We start from the raw sequence: 25994 nt of genomic DNA, 5'->3' as shown, positions 1-25994 counted from the left end.
AAAGATCATCAAGTTTAGTGGTTAAAGTGTGCTCKTCAGCAAAGGAGAAGATGTATTTTTGAATCTCTGTGACCAGAGGAGGATATTAAGCCAAGATTTCCCATGGTCTGGATGGCTGTCAACTCAACTAAGGCTCCTTCTCTAAGAACTAGAAGTAGTTATTGCACATGCAATGATACAAAACACTGGTATATGTATTCTGTAGAACAGTATGTTCTCTAAACACGTACCATATTGAGCTTCTCAAGATTCTTTAAAGATTTTTTTTCATTTTTTTTGAAACAAACAAGGATTAAACATCCTATAAAATCCTATAAAATAGCACTGGGTTACTCAGTGCAGTCAAGACTGTATCATTTCTAGGCATATGCAGAAGCTCAGCAACAGATACTGGAGAGACTTGAAGTTTGAGGCACAGCAGGGAACTTAAGGACTTCTGCATATGGGGACAGTTGAAAGAAAATTTTCAGAATCAGCTCTGGACTTTGGACACCTAAGTTTAAAGCTACAGCCAATGCAACACTGAGCAAAGTTATGCAAGTTGGTTCTCAGTACGGTAGCAGCAGCACTAGCCTGAACACTAGGATAGAAACCAGAATGTTACACTCCTGTCACTGTGTAGGTGCCAACATCCATAGTAGCTCAATCAGAGCTAGCTTGGTTATCTCTGTACCACCCATACTGGTCTGCAAAATATAGTTTAAAATCACCTAAGTGACTTCTTATCTTTTGGAGAGTTGTAAGTCTATGTCTGTACTGTTAAACAAAATAGAGCCAGTGGTTTGTCTTTTTAAATTACTTTAAGTTATGTGTGTGAGAGAACGTGACCTGTGAGGCTAGTGCTGAAGGACAGTGCAAAATGGAGGGAAACCAAACAGGTAAATCTTGAACATAATGCTTTAAGGATGGTCACGGGTGAGTGCTGTCCGTGAACTAACTACAACCTTGCACTACCTCAGAAAGTGCTACTTGGCACAGTCCAAACCATGCTTAACCATCCCTSGTTAAGCAGTATGGATGATTAGTGGTACACAGCACTACCTGGGGCCACTTTCTACTTTTTCGTTTATTTAGCAGTACAAGTGTGGCCRGACACTAATGTTCAAAATCATGACTGGGGTTCTGGTTTCAGAAGAGACAGTAGAACAGACACAGTAAAGCTGCATGACTGACTTGCCAAACCAGTGAGACATGATCTGGCCCATTTAATCATCCTACAATAAAATAATAGTGAATTGGCCACCTAACCCTCTGTTCCTAAGAAAAAAAGAACTGTGATGGAACTAAAAGGACATGCTTGTGAAATCATTAAGTTGGTACCAGGATAGGTTTTTGACTCCAGTAGCTGTTGCAGCACAGTATAAATTGAAGCAATGCAAACCCAGCCTCCCACGGCAGGACTGGTCCAGGCACACACTGTTATCAGCATCAGTCATTACCTGGCTGCCATTTCAACAGGATAAAACAGAATACACGAACTGGAGGGATGATTTCTACCCTTTATTGTGCTTGTAACTTACTTCTCAGTAAAACTAACCTTACTATCAAATAATTTGAAAAAAAAAAAAAAGGCTGTTGCTAATCCTCAATAACCTTCTTGGGTGCAGTGGTGTTCACTATGGCTGTCTTAACTATCACACAGGTGCTTTTAATATTCATCGATTAATAAAAGGAAGAAAAATGATACTGAAGTCATCAGACTGATACATTTTACTTCAGTGGGGCAGCACCACTCATTTAGATGACACAAACTAATTCAGCTTCTTTCAACTACTTCAAGTCACCCACTTCAACAAGGCTAAATACACTTCATCTCAGTTTGCATCTCCAGCAATGGGAATTGCTGTTAAGAACTGTTAGGTTTCTTCTCAAGAATCAAACATACCATTGTCTTAATGGAGCTAAATTTATTTTAAGAGAAAATGACCATGATAATATGACTCTTCTACAAAGTGAAATGATATGTTCTTTAAGGTGTGCTGAAATACAAGGAAAAAATAATATAGCTCCAAAGCAAAATCTGTCATTTTTGTGCAATGTTAATCATGCCTGTAGATGTGAGGAAATTTGAGGAAATGTAAGGAAAAAAAATCCCTTTAATAGTTCATTTGATCTGATGGACAGCTACAAAGTCAGCAAGCAGACTCTGTACTGAAAGTATGGCCAGTGAAATCTTTCTTCCAACAATGTACTCTTTCAAACTACCTTTCTTAAAACCCTGGCTGTCTTAAACACAGCTATTGATAAAAACAAAAGAATGTTTGAAATTTCAGAGTTAAAACATTGTACAAAAATATATCAGTTTGGTACCTGCAGTCTTTTTTTATACCAAAAAAGGAAACTCAAACTTGATTTTTTTTTTTAATTGATCAAAATTGTTTATAATACACACAAGGGCAGATGCATTCTGCTTCCTTTTCAAATCAAAGGCAGGATTGATCCTGCCATTTTAGTGTAACTTAACAGTTAATTCAGACCTTATTTAAAAAAAAAAAAAAAGAGAGAAGTGAGAAAAGCAAGACAGAAAACACTTCCTTGTGTTTAGGCAGTGTATGTTAGGATATAAGTACGTTAGGACTGTTTTTCTCTTGCTAACCTTTTCTTTTTTGATCATTTGAGGATATTTACTGAAGTTTTACCTTTCATCATATGTCAGATGTCAACTTGCTCAGGAGAGCATTTATCCTCTTCCCTCCCAAAKTAAATGCACGAATTTTACTTCTGGAAATACATAAGGTTTCACTGCTATGCACTGGGCTTCATTTACAAAGAAATGTGTTTTCTTGATAGAGGTCAAAATCAGTAGGTGGATTCTGTTAGGTGTGACTTTCTTTTAGAAACTTAAGTCGCTGGTCTGCAGTTTATTCTGTATTTGTGTTCATGTAACACTTTTCACTAAGTTCCCACTGCCTTATCTTATTTAATACCAGTGAACAAGAACTTAATCTTGGTTATGCCTTTTCCATCTGTTTGACTGGACTATAACACGAAAGGTATCGCACCATTAAAGTTTTTTTTTCACAGGAAAACTCCCATTTGAACCAACATTCATCAGGAGCAAGAGTCAGAGGAGGCACATAAAACCTCTGCTGCTGTCCACGCTGGCTTTTASTAAAGTCACATGCAAGGGCTCCATCCTTGTCTTCACAACTTTGTGGCAAAGCCGYGGTTTAGCAGAAAGACCAAATCAAGCCCATAGATGAACATTACGGGCAGCATTTCTGTTCTTTGAGTATAGTGGGCTTTCTGCTGTAAGAATAAACCTTATGTGACAAAGAGCACTTTCAGGGTATAGGCAGAAAAGAACACAAGTACAAACAAAAGAGCTGTCACAAACATCATTGAATTCCACTTAAAATGCAAGGAATGCTAACTTGAACTTCCCTTCTATAATAAAAATGTATATGTGTACTCTGCATGCATCTTCCTTAGTAAATTGTTTTGCGTCTGCCCTCTTAGGCTTTTTCTGTTGAAGAGGTTAAACAGCCTAAACCCTTTCCCGGAGGCAGCCTAGTATTGCTTGAATTTTTATTTACAAATCAGACTTATTTAGCCCAGTTTGCATAAAGGAGTTATAAAATCATGTCTCAGCAGAATCAGGTGCTCTGCATATTTACACTGTTCATTCACATTTAAATAGTGCAAGACAAAGTAAATACTGCTGCCAATGATCTTTCAGATAGATATACAGAATCATTGAGTGGGATTTAAACTGAAGCCAAAGATAACGTGCCTGATTCTTTTCTCATTTACAGGGTTGTAAATTAGGGACAATTTAACTCAGAACTGCTGTTTAGCCATGGCCTAAAAGGTAACTTCAATAACACGAACAAATAACATGAACAAGCGTAGTATTACAACTCTTTATAACAGTACAAAAATTATTCTGCTGTGGTTTTTGACTTTTGACTCTATATTGTGGAGCTTTTGGCTACCTTAATTTAATAAGAGTAATTGATTCAAGTCCTAAATAACCAGGGAATGGGAGGCCATATAAGTCATTGGTTTATATTTTTAAATGGGCTTGACTCATCCCTCAGTTTTGCCATTTTATGCTTGAGTTTTCAAAATGATAGAAGCACAGCATTTGTGTAAGAGAACACTGATATCAGGGCTTAGTTAAATGGGTCTACATTTATATCATTATCAAACAAGGGCTGTGAATTAAACTGATAAGTCTGAGTAAAGCTCCTTGAAACATCAGGTCCCTGCAACCTCAAGCATTGCACCTGAAAAGAGTGGAAACATTCAGCCTTAATAGTTTGATGCTTCAGTTCCTCATCTGTAAATGGAGTGACACAATCCTAAGCCAGAAGTACTGTGAAATTAAAACCATTTATGTTCCTGAAACACTCATACACTTMAGGATAATGATGAACACTTGAGCATTCTACAGGAAAATTATCATTCTGTTTTTAAAGCAGGATATACAATAAAAAGTCATCTACACAGAGACCAAAGAAAAGAAAAACTATTTAGTAGCTGATCACTGAGGCAATGTAGCACATTCTCTGCACTGAAATAAGTTGGAGTGGGATGAAAAAAAGAACACTATTAAATTTGTATCCACAAGACAACCAAAGATTATCTCAGACAACTTCAGCATTTACTAACATTCATAGGCTTAACTTTTCAGTGTACCATTTTCATCTGTTTGTCCAATGTATGTAAGAGTGAGAGGGAAAGCATCTAAGTGTCATAACTCCACTGACTCTACTTAAATACATATAATAAATAAGATTATTAAAATGTTAGTTCCAGAGATTGAACTTAATTTTACATACTCAATTCAAGACCTATTTTAGTACATTCTCATGTTTAGATCAATTTTATTACATTTCTCCTGAAATATTCATGAATGAAAAAAACGCAATGCACACTTTTTAATTTTACTCTGTTCACAAATATTCTACATTTATTGTAAAACGAACAGAAAAAGAAACGATATTTATTTCCCACACAGTGATATTTTCATCATTTTGACAAAAGCAACTATCTTATTTGACAGGGTATGGTGAACTCCCTAGAGAAAATGAATTATAATTGCCTTATGAAATATTTKGAAAGACTATACTTAGGAAACTCCTCTGAAAGCATAAGCCTATTTTTTAATGTTAAAAAATGGGTAGTTTTGTAAATGTTTTGTCCTTAAAAACTAATTTAGACCAAAAAMTGCATTTCACCACACAGCTCTGCCATCCAGGAGAAACAGCATGAGTAGGAAACCATGCCCGTGTACAACTACTTCTGCATTCACCATCAGCASGGAAGAATTTTATGATGGCCTATAGGCACCAGAAATGAAAGTGCTCCCAGACTGGCTCAGAKGATCAGAATACTCAGGATTAACCTGAAGTTTTGCCCATTATTCGTTTTCACCGCTGAAGAACGCTTGCCAGGGAGGAGCAGACTTCCACGCAGTGTGAAAGCACTTTCCACACTAGCCCGAAGAAGCATCTGAGCGATTCCTGCTGCCTTCAGAGGAAGCTCAGCGCTGTAGATAGTACCTTCCGGGGAGGGTATTACAGAGCATACTTGGTTTTTCTTTGCACCAGATGAGTTCACCACTTGTTTAAGACATACTTACAATACTCAGTACAATATTAGTTACAAATGCAAAYAGTAATTCCTTCGTGGCTTTTACTTCACATAACCGTCATACCTTGCTAATCTCAGACGTAAAGGGAATTACCATTTCCTGGGAAACCTTAGACAAGTCAGCTGCTGTTCAATTTTTTCCTATGTTTCCCTGCCATCTACTGGTTACACAGGGCAGGTTTCTCCTTTTTAATACTGCACACTGCTCTTGATGGCAATGAACTGGTCACGCGCTCTTAATCATGCTACTCGTCCGCTTTGCACTCCGCAAAACCGCCTTACCCCTCTCCCGTAGCTCAGCCTCATTTCTGTCTGTGTCTATGGCACACTGGGACCCCGATCTCCTAGTCCGGAGGTGGTATGATAATAAAATCATTAGACAGCATACATAAAACTTACCTCCAGCTACTGTTTTTTTCTTCTCACAGAACTGCAGCTCAAAATATTTTATAAAACAGCTGGTCAAATCATTCAAGGGTGTCTTAGCATGTCCAAAGGCCTCCAAGATACAGTTTGCCTGCAAGAAAATGATAAACAAGGAAATAAGTAGATGTCAGTGAGAATGGTTTGCAGTCAATAATAATAACAAAATATAGTATTAGCTTTGAATTTAACAAATTCCTTGATTTTTTTGCATATATCAAAATTAAGATAGCTCAACAGAAGAAAAAAAATATGTTGTCAGACTAGTTGAAGTTGCAAATGAAAGAGGAATGGTAATGGCTTGACCTTGAACTCTGCCTTTGCAGGTAGTATGGATACAGATGACTGGAGTCATATGCTCCTAGCTGGCATGGCTGACAAAAAGATTAGGAACTTTGGCGCTGGCTTGGCTAGTACAGTGCCAGTCAGCTGATAACAGTAACCAGGCAAAAGAATTCACAAGCTTTATATGATGCCATAAATGAAGTATAAAAGTGAGCCTAAATTATTAATTTCAAACAGAATTGYTTCAGCATTATACTAGCATAAAAGTAAGAAAAATCAGATTCAGGTTTTTTTCCTGGCATTCCACTATTAATGCATTTCCATGTTTCATGTCCATGCTCAAAATATTCTRAAAATAGTATTTTCAAAGCACTAAATGCATTAAAATGTATTAAATGTGTCAGATTTATTCCAAGTTTTTCTATGTATTTAGTTATTTCTGTGTATAATTAGTTTCTTACACTAAATTGAACACCTTCAATATTTTCATGTTTGCACCTGGAGAAACTGATTGCAAAGTGGCTCCAATTTACTTCTGCTCTTTATAACAGTGATTTGCAGGATAAACCTAACTTACAGACCATGGCAGTGGCAGGTAGGAGGAAAGAGGGCTGCAGAGTGGCACAGATTATTCATGACTCCAGACACAGAAGGTCTAAAAATCAGACTCTCCAAAGTTATTAACCAAATCAGCTATTTGTGCAGTAGGTGGCAGCAAAAAACTAGGCAGTCCGTTTCTGGTTCCACTGCAGTAGCACGGCACTGGCTGTATTTGCTCAAACTAGGCTAATTCAGCATTTGTTTTGACCAGTACARTTTTATTAACCTTAATGGTGCTTTGTATAGCTGCAACAGGAATGAATACAGGTCATCTTGTTCATTAGAGCATCTTAAAAGGCAGCTAAAAGAGAAATTCCACTTGCTTCCCCATGAGTAAGATCTGTTACATCTACCTTAGCTGTCTGAAGTCAGGAATCTCATCTAAGCTAGTTATGAGGGATCTTTCTATAAGAAAAGACAACTCATTTTTCTTAATACGAGATTCTCATCTACCTACACAGACTCAGAATCATTGATATGTGTGTTAGGTCTACACTATTAAACTAAACAGGACTAGGTACTCCACTCCCTAATCTGTATGGTAAGTGGCATGATGAAGTTCACATTCCTGCATTTAACAACTCTTCCTTTGCAGAATGGGGTGCTCATGCTGCTGGGAATGGTTCCTGGCACATTCTGTCCTCTGAACTTTGGCCAGAGATCTGTAGATCTGACTYCTGTGTTTGCAATAAACTAAAAGTATATTGTCCCTATATAACAGTCCTACTGCAACATTAAACTTCAAAAATTAAATCAGAAAATTGAAAAATTAACAATAGCATTCTCGACGTTGTTGCATGAAAATTGGATTAAATATGTCAACCTAGGACCATCATCAATGAATCTGATCACACTGTGAAAAACACTTTAATGTGGCAATTTATTACTGTATGAAGCAAAGCAAAGCTGAAGCTTATTGAAGTGTAGTGTTTTTAGTGTCACCAGTGAGTCTTTACAAAATTTCTAAAATCCACACAAAATCCATAGGGCTTCTATTTCCTTATCAGCTGGAATGTAAAAAATATGAACCAGTAAATATATAGCTTTCCCTACATCCTAATAGTCCTGATTTGTAGGTTGTGTGTTTGTGTCAGCTGTACTTCTGACACTATTTTTTCATCTTTCTGGATCGAATCATGCATAATTCAGTGATAAAGTGGTGTGTTTTGAATGATGCATGTGACATTGTCAAACATTAATAAAACAAAAACAATGAAAAAGAGTTTAGAGCTTTATTGGATATCACACATCTGGCAAGGTAAGGCTGCAAAAAAGAGTATCTTGGGTTTACTGTAAGTGCTATACATGAAGGACACCAGAATGGGTGAAAAAGTTTAAGTATTTTTAAGCATGAAACTCAGAACTCAGTGACAATRTAGACTATCTTAAAATATTTCATGTAAATCTGTCTCTGAGCTAAAATCTCAGATAAGAAGTTTCAGCAGAAAAGGAAGTTTTTTGAAAGAACCTGAATTGGCAAACTAGAGTTCTGTATAATCTAGAAAGCCAGTCTGAACTTGTGTAGTAGTATTAAAAACATAAATATGCAAAACACAACTGAGTTGCAATGCTCTGTCAAATGGAGACTTTATATTTATAATTTACTACGATGGGGACAAATTAATCTGATACATGAAGAAGGTTCTCATGATTTCATGACTTGCACTGTGCAGAATTTGCTTGTGCTGTGGGAATTTGATATTTCAACAACTATTTCATATTTCATTTTTGCCTTGTTCTAACCTGTGCTCAGAATGTTACTTACATGTTTTATCTTGTTATCAAAGGTGTTTCTGCTGGAGCTGGCTCTGCAAGYGAGGTGCTTCACTATCTGTTTGCAGGCTTCAGTCTTTCCAGAACCACTTTCTCCACTGCAAGATAACAGACAAGGAGGAGAGAGGAGAATCATTGCTATATCACAGYTGACACTTTATGTTATTTATACTCYCTGCTATCTCTCTTGGAACRGATYTWACGTATCTCAGGCAAACTTCCATTTCAAATAATGGAAGGTTTATGGATGGCAAATAATAAACATTGGAGATAGACTGGCCAACCGTCTGTGTCTGTGTGAGCTATCAGAGCTGTCATGTCATACTGTCTTATAAAACAAGCCAAGCTAACCAAATCTGAAGCTCACAACCATTTTGAAAGTATTTAAAGCAAAGCATTTATCTCTTCCTTTATCTCCTGTCCAGCAAAGGAGTCTGCTTATACTGAAACTGCCTGGTTCTCTTTGCAGATGGGGAAGCACTACTGTGGTAATGACAGGAGTCAGAAGGGAAGAAAAATGTAGACAATAATAGGAATAGGTAGACAAAATAAAAGGAACAGGAAAGGAAAAGGAAAGAAATAGGAAGGAAAAGAGAAAGATATCTGAGGGTTAGGTGTCACTGAACAGTGTTAAACAGGCACAGTTTCTTTTTGCAGCACTGCCCTGCTCAGTAAAAAAGCTGCAGAGATTTTACAAGCTGCCCCATCTCTGCAGTGCAATATACTCAATATACTCCTGTTTCATTTCATTCCTGTCACGTGATGGAGAATAAATTATTCCAAAGAATGAGGACCTCTGATGGGAGAAACGAACAAAGAAAACAAGATTACAGGCAATGTGAACAACAAAGGTGGGAGGAAACAACAGAGAAGTGGAAGAATAGGGGGAGGGAAGGGAACTCAGTGGYGCAATTTAAGCACGGAGAAGGAAGGAAAAGAGACAAAGGAGCTGAAAAGGACAAAGTTAGTGAAGCCTGATTAAGAAATCCATGTAAGAATTTCCAGCGTGAATTGTCAGAAATTGTTTTTAACTGAATCAGACAAAATRTAATTTGATGCTCCTCCTTAATCTGCTCAGTCAAACTTAAACAGCTGTTTCTACAATAGCCAATTAGATTTGCCCAAGTATGGCCATGCTAGATGGTCAGTTGTTACTTACCGAATCTAGTAGTTTATGAAAATGAGGGGGCAGTGGCCATGGCCAACTGTCACATTTACTCCAATCTCACATGGAAGGAAAAAACAATTAAATAGAGTAAGAAACAAAAAATGGAAAGGAAAAAAGAGATCTTCATACTCAGAAACAGAATCTCTGCATGATTTATTCCTATTTGATTATTATGGGACACACATGCAGCTTTGGTGAATTTCACAGTTGTTAACTGTTACGAGTCTTAGGTGACCAGACAGGTATCTTTAGCATACATGACACATCAAACCACTTCTATCTGTATCCTCCTTGTTTCTGTAACCAGCTGGAGTCTGACCCTAGACTTCAAACTCCAGCTGGCATCACTAGGAGGTTTGTAGTGTAAGATTGCAAAAGCTGGCAACACAGATGCATGTTACACAAAGACCTCAAATAACAGGTCACCAGGCCATATTTAAGCCAGGGCTTAGAAAAAAAAGAAATTATGTAAAGACAAGAAGGTCACTGTCACAGTTATTGTCACAGCTAATGTGACATTTCTTTTTGGAAGTCAGATGATACTCAAGGTCACCCTCTAAAATGTGCATGTGCTTCTGTTCTCTTAACCACGACTTCACTCTCCCAAAGCTGCACCATGCTGAATCTGTTCTTAAGAAATGACATTAGCCCTCTGCCTTTCTAACAGCTGTGCCCAGATCTCCTATCCTTTTTGCTATGATCACTAACAGGAAAAGAAAAAAGTGAAAGAATGGCATTAATCCTGTGATATTCCTCTCCTAGAGATATTTCATACCCTTGCAAATTACAGATCTTGGGCTCTTCTTATGCAGAATRTCAGTGAACTGTAGATAGTTTTGGATCTGGTACTGAAAAAGTATGTTTTGCTTACCCTAGGTTTCTGCATATTAGCCAGATTTTTCTAAATCTGTGTGAATTCAGATAGTTTCCTTAGCTGGATCATTTTTATTTGGTCAGATGTCAATTCTGCTATAACCTAAATCCTAACAATCATCTGCTTGGAGAACAACGTGAAAACATATCATAGAATAAGTAAGAACTTATCACTTTAGATTGTGTAAGTGAGGAGAGTTAATATTGACTTTGTTCCAGTTTCAATTCTGAAGAAAATGTACCACATTCAGAAGGGTAGGAACATTTAACAAAACAGACAAAAAAGACTATTCTTGCAGTACTTGAATCACAATCAGAAAATTTAAAACTTGCTCATGTAAGATTTCCACCAGTGTAACACCAGTGCTAAAGCAAGATTCAGATCAGCATATACATGCTTGATGTTTTGTATGAACTTCTGAAACTCATCATTTACTGTACCACCCTCAAATGTGTACAGTATTAATCCAAACACCCTTTCTGAGATAGCTATGGAAGACAGAGTGAGTTTACAAGCTTTTTAGAGGCCAGGATAATTCCTTCCTTCTCAGTTTGCACATTGCCTAAACAAGACATTGGGTCTTGCTCCATGACTGGGATTGCTAGATTTGAAATATAATTGTGTAAGCATACATGTAAAAGAAAGCATTTTGTATCAGCAGTAGTAATATTTGTAAACGAGCAACACATTACATTAGTGGGAAATTATATTTCTAAAGTAAACTAAACTAGAAAGTGTATTTCTAAATGATCTAAATTATAAATAGGATGCCTAAATCTATAATTATACTGCAGTAGCCCATCCCAGTTATAACACACTGAATTATAATTTAAAAATTACAGATTATTAACTTGAACTGAATTCATGTGGTGATGCTAAACTGAGGAAATAAAAGGCTGTTAAGGCACTTTGCTTTAAGAGAGGATGACTTCTCCATTCCAGATTATTGGGCTTATAAATGTGGTTTATATCACAATAAAACCACTGGATATTGATATTTCTGGCTGTTAAAATGTACACAATTATAGCAATTCATTTGATATATTTTTTTGTTTTTTTTTTTAATCACCAAATTAGTCATTGGTGTCCCATAAACCACTGGTTTGATCGACTAAGGATGCTTAGCTCTTAACAAGCCTATAAACTATGTTTAAGCTTTCTAGACAGCTCTCACTTATCTTGTCAGTGCTTAATGCGTTCTCATATCCTGAACAGCATGGAGGTAAAATCCATTTAGAAGCAAGTTAATTAGGGTGGAGAAAAGCCTGTCTATTGGCTATTTAGGAGTATAACATAATATTATTTTATTCTATAACTTTCATACAAAGTTTATATCAAGTAGTGTTAAGTATGCATGAATGATGGTGGTTTGCTATAAATTAAAAATGATAATGAATATGCGGCAGCACACTCTTTCTTCAGTGTTTTGACTAAATACTTCCCTGCTGTAAAACATTAGATTTCAGTGAGCAAATATTTGATGTAAGGTGACTAAATTGACTAAATAAATAAATAAATAAAAAACAAAATACAAACAAAATTTTCTCATATCAGTGGTAACTCACAGAGGAAATTAAGAGTAAATTTTCAAATAAAAAGAAAAATAAAGCAAATTTTCAAATAAAGCAAAAAAGACAAGGGGTTTAGATAAACTGCCTTTTTTTTTCTTTTTTTTTCCTGACGAGTTCCATAGCACAGATATGACAGGATGTTTATGAGAGATGAGAATACTCACAAAGAAAACTAAAACAAGTCAACAGTTATATTTACATAAAATAGTAGTAAGTTTATATTAAATCTGAAAATGAAAACACAGCTTTACACAGTTTGAATAGGACCTTATGAAGGTTCCGCAAAATAGTGCCTTAACATTGTTTGAAAATCTAACAGTCTAAAGCTCAGGCTGGATACTATACTTTGATTTTCTCTTGGCTTTAAACCTTCTTTAATGATAAGCACAGTCCTAAGGTGATCTGATAGATTCTCGAGTTCTKTAAGTTTTGGGTACGTGGAAGCATTTTCATTCCTACAGTGTCTATGGGCACAGGAAATGGAAAGGGTCCATATTAGGTGATAAAACYACAGAGGGGAGGATTTTCTTTTATTTGGCACAAGCCCATGCTGTTTTTGCAAACAGTAAGTAGCCTGGTACTCTGAGTACAGCCATACTCATGACAGAAGTGCTGATTTTTTATTCGATTGACTTTTGTGCACAGGGAGAAGCCACAGCAGATTTGAAGCTACAAACCTCTTCCCTGGAATCAAACATAGGAGCTTCTCAAAGCCAAATCTCTGTTGTTTGTTCTCAGAGAGAAAGTGGTGTCTCTGCTGCAGTATGTCTAATTATTATATTATTACAGTCATTTATTTGGAGTCAGGAGACTCCAGCCACGCACCTGCTGGCCAATGATAGAAACTGTCTGGCCCCGAAGAGCTTTCAGTTAAAACRTTTGACTAGACACAAGAAATCCAACAAAAACAAACAAACAAAAATCAGATGGAAGGTGTATGAGAGAGAGAGAAGACAATAACTAAGAGTAGTGTTGTATACAATAAGCACAACTGCTCGCGTGTGTRTGCCTAATTTATGAAGGGTCTGATCCTACTGGATTGGCAATGATTTGAGAAAGTTTGTTGAAAAGACTTTAGCGCAGAAATACCTAATTTCTGGATCCCAGTCAGGCTTGAGCATGAAATAAATACTACTGTGAGGCTCTGCCCTATGAGAAAATATGTACAGAAAATATGTGTGTGTTCTGAACACACACACACACACGGACTAAATATACAAGCAAGATTTGAAGGTCAGAAAATAGAACCTGGTAATTCAGCAAGGATTTGAAGACCATAACTTTGGACTTAGGTGGCTAAGTTCTCACTAAAACAACTTCAGGTGCCTTCATCTCTTTTCATTACTCTCTCTTGGGAAAATGTGGAAGGCAAAAATGACTATTTATACTATGAAAAATAGTATTGTTAAGTTACACTGCATGCAGAATTCATTAGCAACAGTATGTGTCCAATAGAAGAGTAATTCATGAGTTATTAGTAATGGCCACTAAGTTTATGGGAAGCTTCTTCATGTAATTAAGCTCTGGCAGAGAAAAAAATGTTGAATTGAAAACCACTGCWAACAGAAAATAAATGTTATTTCCACAAATTAAGCAAGCTGCCATGCTTGATGAAGATGATCAGATTAACATGAATAAAGATATATTTTCTGATATTATCTCCAGTCTTTTTGAAAAGATAGCAGGTAGCTTCAAAATAAAATAGAAGCCTTTTGTAAAGAAATCTTTGTTTTTAGAATAACAAATTCAAACTTTTCAGGAGGAACTCAGATGAGAGATCTATTCTGTTATCACTTGGTTCTGTGGCAGWTAACAGTTAAATTAGATATGTTTTGAGAATTGTACATGAAAAATAAAATATTAATAGTGGTATGGCACTAATTTTTAATGCTCCATATCATACATACAGAGCAAAACAGTAGCCTCTTCTTGTATTAAAAGCTATTATAATAAAACTAAAGCACAATTACTTTTACAAATTCTACTAGCAAAATATTTACTAATACTATAACATTTTGTTATATATACTTAAAAGTTAAGKAGACTTAAAAAAAGTAGAAATTGGGGGGATGAGGGGTTATTCTATAATTGCATCATCTTTCAGTTACTAACAGTTCTGTGTACTTCTGTACACAAGTACACTTCCRTACTCTCAGTGTCCACTTTTAAGAGCACCTGTGAGCCAGAATGAAGTATCTTAATGGAACTCCATCTTGAAATTAGTGCATTCACAYGAGGATGATCTGCTTTCACACAATTTTCTACTAATAAAAACACACAAAACCAGCAGCCTTCTGATATAGTGTGGTTATTTTCCTACATGGCTTACTGATGCTGCTCATTGCTAGAGCTCTGACTTGGACAGAGTTTCAGGCCACCACTTCGATCTTACAGGAGCAGCAAAAATTCTCTAGGTGACTTGAGTACGGGGATTCCAGAAGCTATCTACTTCAAGCCAAAACCACTAGCAAAACCAGTGGGCCCTGCTATTCCTGCTCCGGAAACTCATTTCACCTCCTTGTGAATTTGGTTTGGGAAGTGATTCAGGTTAAAACAATGCTCCTGCCCACCACCACCACCAACCACCACTACTCTCTCTAGGGGTATTCTGACCCGGGAGCATTTCCCCAGTCCGCAACCCCACCCAAATTTTTGTGGTAAGACAACAGACGGTGTGAATATGAGGAAAGGAGTAGCCAAAGGTAGGAGAAGGGCAGGACCTCCAACTGGCAATAATGCCAGCTATTCCAGTGTAAAGTTCTCGTGGATCTACAGCATCACCAAAGAACTGAAGACTTGTTCACTTGTTTGTTCACAGGCTGCTTCYGTCTGACCTCTTCCGTGAAATGACCTCTTTCTCCTAAGGAGTGCTTCCCTGAGCTTCCTCATCTTCTCTCATCCAGAGATTCATATTAGAGAGAAGTGTATTGTTTTACTTTTAAAATTTGTTTTTAGGCGCACTCACTGCACTATACGTATATGCATGCAAATGTAATCACAGCTCAGCTTTACAGCTGGAGATATTTTAAAAGCTTCAGGCCATAGGCTGAACATGTTCAGAATTTCTCTCTCAGGAATGAAGAATGTGCTTGATAAGAACGACTAGAGAAAGCAATGTAAAACACAGAAGTCTGTGGGAATGGTTTTGAGCTTTAGAATTGCAGAATAAAGGTTGTYTAGTTCTGATAGGAAAGGAAACCGAGACCTTACAAAACCTTCCATAAATCCCTCCTCAAGCAAAGAAAATAAAGAAAAACTGACTGGATGCAATGCCACATGCCTTCAGGGCCAAAAAGTATGCCCTAGTCCATATTACTTTTAGCATAGAAATAACCAATSAACCGTTCCACACAGTCCTAGAACTACCTTCTCTTGCTGATAAATAATGTTATTTTGCACCTTAAATATGGAGAATGAAGAAATCCACTTTGACCACAAACACAAGTTTATCTGTGCATATTATATACACGCACATACATACTCAAATGCTAATGCCATCAGCAGAGCACTCTCCTGTCACAGTCTCTCCATCAGGTCAATGATTTATAATAAGCTCCAGTTGGCTGGACAAGGATCAAGAGTATGATTAGCACATGCCTTGCCATCCTGATGTGAAATTACCAYCAGTATCCATTCCCTAGCATCAAACCCATTTACTATTGAATAGACTGCTCTTTGCATATTACCATATAGTCCTTACTTCAGCAGTTAGCCTTTTTTTGAAGTTTGAGGAAATACTATTTTCTGCTTCATCTCTGTCTATACTTACAGGGAACCTCATAAAGATATTAATCAATCAGCTATGTCCCCAAAAAATAAGAAGAGAAAGCTTTTACTCTGAAGAAAATGCTGAACACAGTGCATAAGGAAATTTCTTATTTTTATCAAAATTAACTATTTCAACTGGATTAGTGTGATATTTGTGAGGAAAAAATATGAACATACAGTAATGACTTCCTGATATTGCTTGYATCTTCACTTGAATGTCACTGCTCACCAGATAATTAACATCTCCATTCTGATTAGGTTACAGAAAAGCTAGCAATTTGTTTCAACTAATCAATAGCTAGTTCTGTACATAATCAATTTAAACACTACGCAAACTTCTTTTAAAATAAACATTTAACTACGAAATTCAGATATATTTGAAGACTTTATATATAAAACTTCAAATAGTCAAAGGAGTCTGTATCCACATAAACAGAATGCAATAAAAAGGAATACATATGATCATATCTATGTGTTTATTTTAACTCTTATAACTCTACAACAATATGATCAGCTGCTTTTGCTTATTTGAATATCATACTCTMTTCCTTTTCACAGCATTCAAGTCACCTATAATCAGAGGTGGATCAAGAGCAATTACAAGTTTTTGAAATGGATCRCTACTTTATTCCTGGCCAAAGCAAAATGTTTTTTTGTTTTTTTCCTGTCTCCTATGAAGTTCAGCAAACTCTTGCCAAATTTTCAGCCAACAGCRGCAGCAACTGATAACACTGAGAAACAAGTTTCCTTGAGCAACTACATCAGTCMCTAGACTCTGCCTTCAGGTAGATGAAGGAAGAAAAGGAAGGGCAGCAGATTATCAGATTTGAGGGATCAAAAATTCCCAAATGAATTAGAAGTTTCACTGTCATTAAATTGGCACAGTTGGATGAAATTCTGCTTCACYGTAGATTTCTAACACATTTATTCACCATCTTGAATGTATTTGTCATTGCAACAACACAACAAATTAAGGAAGGGGTTTAACTGCATTTTAAAGATAGAAAACAGACTAGCAAGAGCTCCTGGTCTCACAAACATATGAGGCAGAGCAAGAGCTCCAGTCTAGGTGCCCCAGCTCAGAGACTTGTGACTTAGTCAAGGACTTCCCATTTTCATTTTCATTAGATTCCAATTCTAATCCTGTTCCATGTAAGATAAGAAAACACACAGGAGTCTTGGATTCTTTTTCATCAACTCTTTCTTTCTAATTAAATACAACTAGATGGAGTGGCAGTTCCCCAAGATTTATGAACTTGAGATGTAATTAAACCTTTTCCAGTTCTATTTTGCTCTAACATATGAGACAGAGATCAGTACACAGAAAGAAATCAGTGACAGAAAAAAAAATGGAAATCTTAACTGCTGAGTCCTGGGAGAAACAACTAAAAGGCAAGAGTTATAAATTAGTTAATAGAAAGRCAGATTTTCACCTGAGGATGAAGCACTGGGGACGCTGCTCCTGGAATAGCATGTGGAAAGCTCTTTCGGCACAGGAAAATATATGTGGGGGAAGCGAGGAACACAGTTTTCCAGTGTTGCTTAAATAAAGTTGAGTGACCTGAAAAAATTGTTGAAAATTAACATGATCAATACACTTCAAACTAATTGTGGTTCACACCCTAATTCTGGTTCTTCTGTAAAGCTCTCTACRCATGATGAAAAGAACTTCTCTATGGATAAAAACGGTACCTTTAAACTATCTGGGAAGAGTTTAATTTAGTGAAAACAGCATAGAAGCTTAGAAGTCACCAGAGAACTCAACAATACTAGTTTGTGTATTAAATTAAACAAAAGCTAGTAAGTTACTTTGTTTATACCTCAAGTATATAGCTTTTCAATGTCCTGACTTTAAAATCTTACAAAGTAAGACTACCCTCCAAAAAAATAGAAATCAACAAGCTTAAGTTTTATGTTAATTAAGCTGTTCTATGTCAGAGCAGTTTCCACAAATACTCTCTGTACAGTAATACACACAGATGGCAACATACACAATCCTTAATGCTTAAGTATGGATAAAAACAATTATCTGTTTCTGAACCCACAATTTTTCTGAAAATTTCCTGATATTTTTTTCAACTAATAACAACCAATTAACTTTTAGCAAAACTAGACAGTCTGCTAATATCTACAAATTAACTCTTTCAGAATAAATAAATTTAATAAATACTGAATTTGRGTTAATGAGGTTGTGAGCAGAAGCACAAACTATTTTGCACATATTCTTAAATAAATAATTTTAGATGTCTTGTTATATAGCTTTTTTAAACTTCCTCATGGGTCTGGAAAATTAAGTCCCACAGGAACCCACAGCTTTCTAGTGTGGCAGGTAGAGGCTAGTTGGAATACTAAAAAGCACCTAAAATACCACAGGAGAACAGCTAAACAACTGAATTTCCCTCTTCCCACCACTTCCTGTTTGCTCTAACCATTCTCTCTAACAGTCTTTCCATCTTTTTATTCACTCCTGTCTACAAACTTTTTTTTTCTATCTTGCTGCCTTTCCCAGCTTTTTTTWTTCATTTTTCCTTTCATTTATTTAATTTCCCTCCAAACTAGAGCTGTTCTCCTCAATACTAATAGTGAAAGCCATGCAGTATTTGCTGCCATCACATTGACCTCTGTATTTTTTATCACCTGTTCCCATGCCTGTATTATTTACTTAGATACTAAACTCTTCAATCTTGGGACCACCTACAAAAAGAAGACTAAACAAGATTAGAAGAGAATACAATCATACCAATTCTCACAGAATCACTTCAGCATGGCGCAAACCATCCTGAAAGAACTTAACACATTTACCCTCACTGCAAAATGTTGCAAGTGTTCTGCAAGGTTAGATACTTTGCTAGTGGGTAAATTTAAACAAATTACTTCTGCCCTGTCCTAATCACAAATAAGTACTGCATAAACGTAACAAACTAGGATGACCGTAGTACAAGCTGTTCCTACAAAGTAGCTACAAATGTATCTCTAAAATGGTATCTGCATGTTCCTACTAACTATACTGTACTTCAGTGTAAAAAGTCATTAATATCATCATCTAGCAATTGCATCAAATGAAACAATGCACATCAGCATTCATTAGGGTATGATTCTTTATGTCATCTCAGAATGAAAAACTGCTCATAAAAGGATTTATTTCGGTCATTAGAAGTCTGTTGGAAGTAAATGCTGGAGGTCAATGCAGTATAAAAAATTAAAGACTGCCAATAAGAATGAAAAGTGATTAAAAAAAAAAAGCAAATGTAAGACGTTGCTGTTACTGAACAAGGTACATGATCATCCTTTCGTTGTTTCATCCTGGATTTAAAAACAATGTCAAGTCCAATATATCTTCACATTCTTTGATAGTTAACAAACCATATACCTGAAAGAATAACACTACCTAATGAGCCACATCATATAGCATGTCAGTGTCTACAGAAGAATTTACATCATCAATTTTTATTACTTTAATTCACAGACCATCTAATACTTAAAGACTTGAATATAATACCAACTAAGCTGCTGCAGTGTATTTGAGGATTTCTGTAACCGACAGCAGCTGTCTTATAGCTTTGATCAGTTTTGATCAATTGGGAAATATCTGTCTAATACACAATACTATACAGATAATAATGACAAGCTGAAAGCAATGGACATCTCAGATGACCCAGAACAGGGCTGCAGGACATTAAGAGTCTCCTACTAAAAGTGGCTAAACAGGTGTATCAAAGACAGGTCAAGAGAAGACGTAGCAAACATTCAGGAAACATTTTAATAGTTAASCCTACCACCTAAATTCTTTTTCTTTACAGTTCTATACTGGTGCACAAACTCACTGTATATCTAACACAAAATACACAGTGACAGGAAAACTATCATCACCCAAAACCTTGTGGATGATTTGCATTTCTATAATCCAAATTTAGAATCCCAGCTTGGAGCCTGAAGTTAGTGCCATCAAAGGCAGTATCATTTATTTTCCTCARTTTTACTACTGATACACCCAAAGCCACACAACACAGCAAAGAGTCAGTTTTCTAAAAACATTTTTGAACTCTTTATAATACCTGTAAGCTCAATAAAAATATTTGAACACTGCCTACCCAAACATGGGACCTGATATCAGTACAATAATGAGGAAAAATCAACACACTAATACTCYGAAATGGCTGAGTAGAGATCAGATAATCTGAATTTACATTATTCCCACAGACCTACAAAATCCATTTAATTTAACACCAGTGCCCCAGTACTGAAAAGATAAAGCCCTTTGTAAAGAACTGGTCTCCATCTCACACGTCCGCGTTGGCAGATGCAGCAGCAGCTCTGTGGCTGCTCTGCCCCGGGGCAGAGCTAAGCTCTTGCTGAGCGCTCTGCGCTCACCGCCTCTGCGGTGCCTGATCCAACGTCCTGGCACGGAGCGCACGGTGGCAAGTTTGAGCCTCTTCGTAACTCTCCACTTTGTCACTCCCTTAATTACATTTAGGGTTGTGGGGAGAGAACCTCAAACAAGCAGTGCAAGAAACATGCTTGTCTCTTCTTGCAAGATTGATGTTTGGCAGAGGTAGAAACCACCAAGCACAAGATATACATCAGGAAATATTTTTAAACAATCAATCAAAAGTGCTATTGCTAAAACAAAAAAATCCATCTGCAGGAAGGTGGCTGCTCTACAGATAAGACATCAGGAGCAAAAATACTGGTGTATTTGAAGAAATCAATATTTCTTTTGCTAAAATGTTAAACTGAGATACTCTCAACATAAGAATGGGCAGGCAGGTTAATTTTTGGTATGCCAAATAAAAAATATGAAACCACTGAAAAAGGTCCACACTGTAACATTTTAAACAGGCAATGCTTACCATGGTAGAATAAATAGGAAGTTCTTTAAATGGGTTAACAAGCAACAGTATATCACCAATGTAAGTCTGAAAAAGAAAAGAAGGAAAATATATAATTGCTTTTTAAAGTACTAAATTAATTCTTAAAGGAAGTAAATGGTTCTCTTCCAGAAAAGACTTTTGGCAAAAGGAATTTAAACCTAGCTATCAACATATTAAATATAACTTGAGAATTCAGGGCCCTTTGAATACCCGACTTTAAATTTACAATTCAGATAGCATTAGTTATTCTTTTTGTAATAAAACTGAGTTCTTCATAACACAAAATTATGCACAGAAGAATTGCACTGCATATATTATTGTTAGATTATCTGAAAGTTAATTTGTAATTCACCATTTGTTAAACTACAAAAATCTGACATCTTTACCACATAAACAAGTTCCTCAATAAACTTATTATGGGACAGATGACAGAATGTAGCAATGTTTATATTGCTTATGCTGAATCGATATGTTAAAATGTGTTGCTTATGGAATAAGAAAAGGAATTGATACATTTATAAATATTTCTATATTTGTGTATGTGTATATGCACATACTCATACACATACAGAAAAAAAAACACACTGTGGTAAAAAGTAAGTGTGGTAAAATCAGTATCAAATTACCCACCTATTCCAAAGTTGCCACAGTTTTACCCTTTCATATTCAGACTCTCATATTTGAAAGACGTACTTAAATAGCTTGACCTCACCACTACACTTCTCCCCCTACACACATCACTGCTGCTGTATCACAAATTTATTCTTTCTTAGAATGGAAAAATTCCAGGCTTCTGCCCCTGAAGAAATCAGAAAGTAAACTAGCATGTGAACAGCCCAGCGATGCTGCCATTTTCAAAAAGTAYTTTGGTTTTGGGAGGTGGCAAATATTGCCTGCTCTAATGAATTTAATTTTTTCTTCTGAAGTGCCTTAATTTATTTCCTCTTTCTCTCTCCTCTTGATTTTAGTTTCGGATTTTCCAAGGAACTTCATTAAGCTTTATGAAGCACAAAACAGGAACCATACAGTGCTCAGGAGGAYTTCAGTTTGGAATTGAGTCCAAGGACTTTTCCATGTAAGACTGTGAATGAAATCACTCAAAGATGCAATTCCCTGTATTCATTTAGTCTGAACAGTGCAACCAACTCATACATTTAAAACAAATCTGCATTTTTCACATTCACAGGTAACTTGGCTGTTCAATAAATGAGCAAAAAGGATTATGAACAGGAATGCCAGAATTTTCATGTACAGATTTTTATGCAGAAACTATCTATACCTAACAAAATGCTTCCTGTGTTTAATATGGAAAAAATGGGAAAACTTACTTTAGAGAAATCTCCTTATAATGATTTCATTTGATATCTAAATGACAAATATTTTAATACAGAGAGAATGAATTGTGTGGATGATAGGAAATGATAATGACAAATCAAATCTCTCATGCTAATTTTTAATTCTTCAAACATCTGAATTTATTTTCTATTTCCAGTAATCACATGTTCAATTAAAATTAAGTTAACATAATGTTAAAGATGGAGGGATCTTTTGGTAGTTTGATAGTGAAGATTACAATGCACTTTCTCTGTGAAAAAAATATACAGACTATTTTCAGTCAGACCTATTTGAAGCATTATTCCCTTTTTTACATCTGATTCCTAAATCTGATATGTTTCGATAAGCTTGAGAAATTTTAGGKTTTATACATACATATGTCTTGTTCCATTTAAATAGTAGTCATGGGAACTGGCCAGGTTAGTGTCCAGTAATTATGAAAGTAATTCTGTTCTTCCTATTCTCTCATTTGTGGTTTTGTGAAAGCTGGCCATTGACAGGTGAACAGCAACACTGCAATGGCAGTTTCAAAGTAACTCACATATATCTGATTATTACTGAAACGCTTCTGAATCTCGTAAAGCAGGCTGCTGTCTGTTAGCTCACTCAAAGAAGCCAGATCATCATTTGGAGCTGGAGGCATTAGCTTGATCTGGAAAATAAAAAAATATTCAGAGAAATAAAATAACTTCACAACCAATAATCCTGTACTGTAATGTTCTAACCTCAACTATAATACTAGATCACTAGAATTTATGGAAATTTATGAAAAATGTACTAGAAAACTAGAAAGTTATCACTCCTCCCAAACAAGTACACATCGTTAATCTTAAGCAAGAGAAGCACACCAAACAGCATCATCGATGTTAAATTGTATAATTGAATGAGTCTGATGGGCTTTTAAGAACACAGACCACTACTTGAGCGCCATTCGTCATTCACAAATCCATAAAGACTCCTAGCTCAAGTGCAATTCTCCTGCTCTCTTCATTAACTGTTTATGGCAGAAGAAATCAAGACTATAAAAAGTTAATGCACTTGTAAACTATTTATTGCCTACTATTGAACAAAGCTCTCATATTACTCGTCATCATACAGAATTTAAAATTCTATTAATTTTTTTTTCTGCAGAATAAATGCAAGCTAATAAGAAGGAGGAATCATGTTGTCAAGGYGACCAGAAGAGATTCAGAAGCACCTACTGTAGCCAAAACTGGTGAATGAAATGAGATGGGTATTTTTCAGATTTAGGAGAAACAATATAAGCCCCGAAAGGCAAAGTAAGTACTAAGGAAACAAAAATAATTATCAAAAGACAAAATTGAACAAAGAAATAAAAACAGTGAGCCATAAGGGAAATATGATTAAAGACAAAATAAACAGATATCCCAAGCAGTGTGTTTATAAATTATGAACTACACTTAAAACRCAGGTTAATTCTTTTTCATGTCAGCCCAAAGAAAAGTTCTTTTGCATGTCGGTGGAAAACCTAGAAACAGCAAATTCTCATGTGACAGATGACAGAATGATTTGAGCTTACTGCAAAAGTACCCTGTGGTGTCTATTTTGAGGAAGGGTGATGTAGAAGAACCGTGAYTGTTCGACTGTTCTGGTTACAGCGAAGCCTAGGAGAAAGGCAGACACTGCCCCTTCCCAGAGAGCAGTGGCATATTCTCAGCCCCTGGAAGCAGTGATGGAAGCAGCAAGCAAATCAGGAGATTTTTGAGGTTGCTTCTGGCATGGAGCAGATCACAATGAGTATGGAGAGCGATATATAATACTGGGGAGCTGAGCCCGACCTGCTCAACTTCCACACAGTTTTCATGGGTTCACAGTCGTGATTCGAAGAATGTGACATTCTGGGTTCTCTTGCTAAACTTGTCAGTGTGCACTATGTGATACTGCTGAATAATTTCATCTTTCATCTCAGTGAAATAAGGCTAATATTATCACTTTGGCTCATTGTTCCAAGTTTCTTGAAACAAACACTCATTTCCATACCACATTAGGCAACCATGAGCAAACACTAAGGAGTCTGTAGTAATAACCAGGCAGGGTGAATCAGACATGATTTTATATCTTCTCTAAACCATAGAGCTTTGGTCCTATCAATATTTTCCTTCTAAAAAATAGTATTTAATATCAGTATCAACAAACAGACATGAAACAGATGGCATGCTTACCCTTCTATTTTGCCAAGAAAAAGCAACCCACACCAAACATCACAACCACAAAACTACTAGCTTTCGTGAGATAAAACCAAATCCTGTTTTTTTTTTTTCTATTTAAATATTTCACCTACTTTACTACTACTTAGGTGTTGGTATCGTACAACTGAAGCCACAAACTTTGAAATCCTCTCTAGTCTACAAAGAGAAAAATACAAATAGTTTGTAGATTATCAACTCCACACTTTGTTTTACACTAAAAATTGGGTTCAAGATGCTTGTCAAAAATGACAGCTAGCACATCAGCACAAAAAACCCAAGAGACAGCTCTTTTTAACTATAGTTCTGGTAGCAAATGTTTTTTTTCTGTTTTCCTTTTTTTGTTTGCCTCCATACTTATTATATGCTTGATTCACAGTGTGCCTCTACGAACAATTTTTCTTAGCTTCCAAGCTTTCTTATGGGCTTAATTATCCTAATATCCTATTATCTCCATTTGCTCACATTTCAAATAAATTGTCAATTATTATACCTGGCTTTTACTCGCACAATTCAACCTACACTTGTCTTCATTTAAATCCAATATTGAATAAAAAGACACCAGCTTAATCACTCCAAAGAAACGGCCAAGTAGAGCAAAAGTAACTTTAAGAAATCTAGCATAGGAAGCATGAAGCCACAGCTCCTCGCAGAGGAAACGTRTATGTAGCAGGGGTTACTGGATCCCAGATCCTGCAGAGTCCCAGAGCCCTTGCAGCACCTTTTGGCTGCAAAAGGCACATCCCTCAAAAGACCGGACTCTTTCATATTATGGAAAACAAATTCCAAAATACAAACTTTATATACTTCTTGGGCTCATATGCCTTATGATAGTTGCAAGAGTCAGTATTAGACCAGCTACATAGACATGAGTAGATGATGAGAATGATGAGAAGGCAGAAGAACCCAATTACATGTTGATGTTGCTTTGTATTTCCTGCTTTCCCTGAAAAAATAATGAAAAAATAGCTCCCATTCCATGAAGTCCAGAAAGGCATAAATGTGCACACATAATGGAATAAATAGTTCAAGGAGATAATTTACTAGATTTACCTTACCTTTTTTCTTTCTTTTTTTTTTTTTTTTTTTTTTTTTTTTTTTTGTAAATATACATGTAAAATGTACTTACCTACATGTGTAAATTGTGGAGATATGCAAACAGGCTAGCTGAAAATTTCACAGTGAGCTTATTTCTCATGTACCTTACAGCTGTCCTCATTTAACTGACCCAGCTCTTTCAGAAGAGAAGAGGAGCACTGGACTGGGGTTCTCTATCATTTTTGAACTGTTGGCACACTTCCTTGCATGGTTTTGGCCCATGCTGGTTAGCACTTGTGTAGATAAGTCTGTGTATGATTCAGGTTACAAGTCAACGGCCATGCCCAGTAGGCAGTCTGGAAATGGCCACATTTTTGAGTAGAAGAGCTTTGTCTTACGGATGTGCACTGAGCCAACCCCCATGGCCCTATGCCTGGAAACAAGCCCTGCCTTGTTTTATCTTGTAATACAGGTATAGCCAAA

General features: G+C 36.3%; 1 protein-coding gene across 1 annotated transcript in view; it reads right to left on the bottom strand.

The window, feature by feature from the left end:
* Positions 1 to 25994, bottom strand: part of MYO16 (myosin XVI) — a 384245-nt gene that overhangs the window by 151312 nt on the left and 206939 nt on the right. Inside the window, exons 11-15 of the mRNA XM_085318127.1 lie at positions 22808 to 22918; positions 20911 to 20976; positions 17494 to 17621; positions 8672 to 8777; positions 5998 to 6115 (exon numbers count right to left, since the gene is read on the bottom strand). Coding sequence (XP_085174253.1) covers positions 5998 to 6115; positions 8672 to 8777; positions 17494 to 17621; positions 20911 to 20976; positions 22808 to 22918 — 529 coding nt within the window. The remainder of the gene's footprint in view (positions 1 to 5997; positions 6116 to 8671; positions 8778 to 17493; positions 17622 to 20910; positions 20977 to 22807; positions 22919 to 25994) is intronic.

Source organism: Rhea americana, unplaced genomic scaffold (genome assembly GCF_003343005.1).
Source record: "Rhea americana isolate MKP2758 unplaced genomic scaffold, rheAme1 scaffold_52, whole genome shotgun sequence".
In the NCBI taxonomy this organism is placed as follows: domain Eukaryota; kingdom Metazoa; phylum Chordata; class Aves; order Rheiformes; family Rheidae; genus Rhea; species Rhea americana.
Note: the sequence above shows the minus strand (reverse complement) of the source record. Positions and strands in the feature narration are given on the sequence as shown.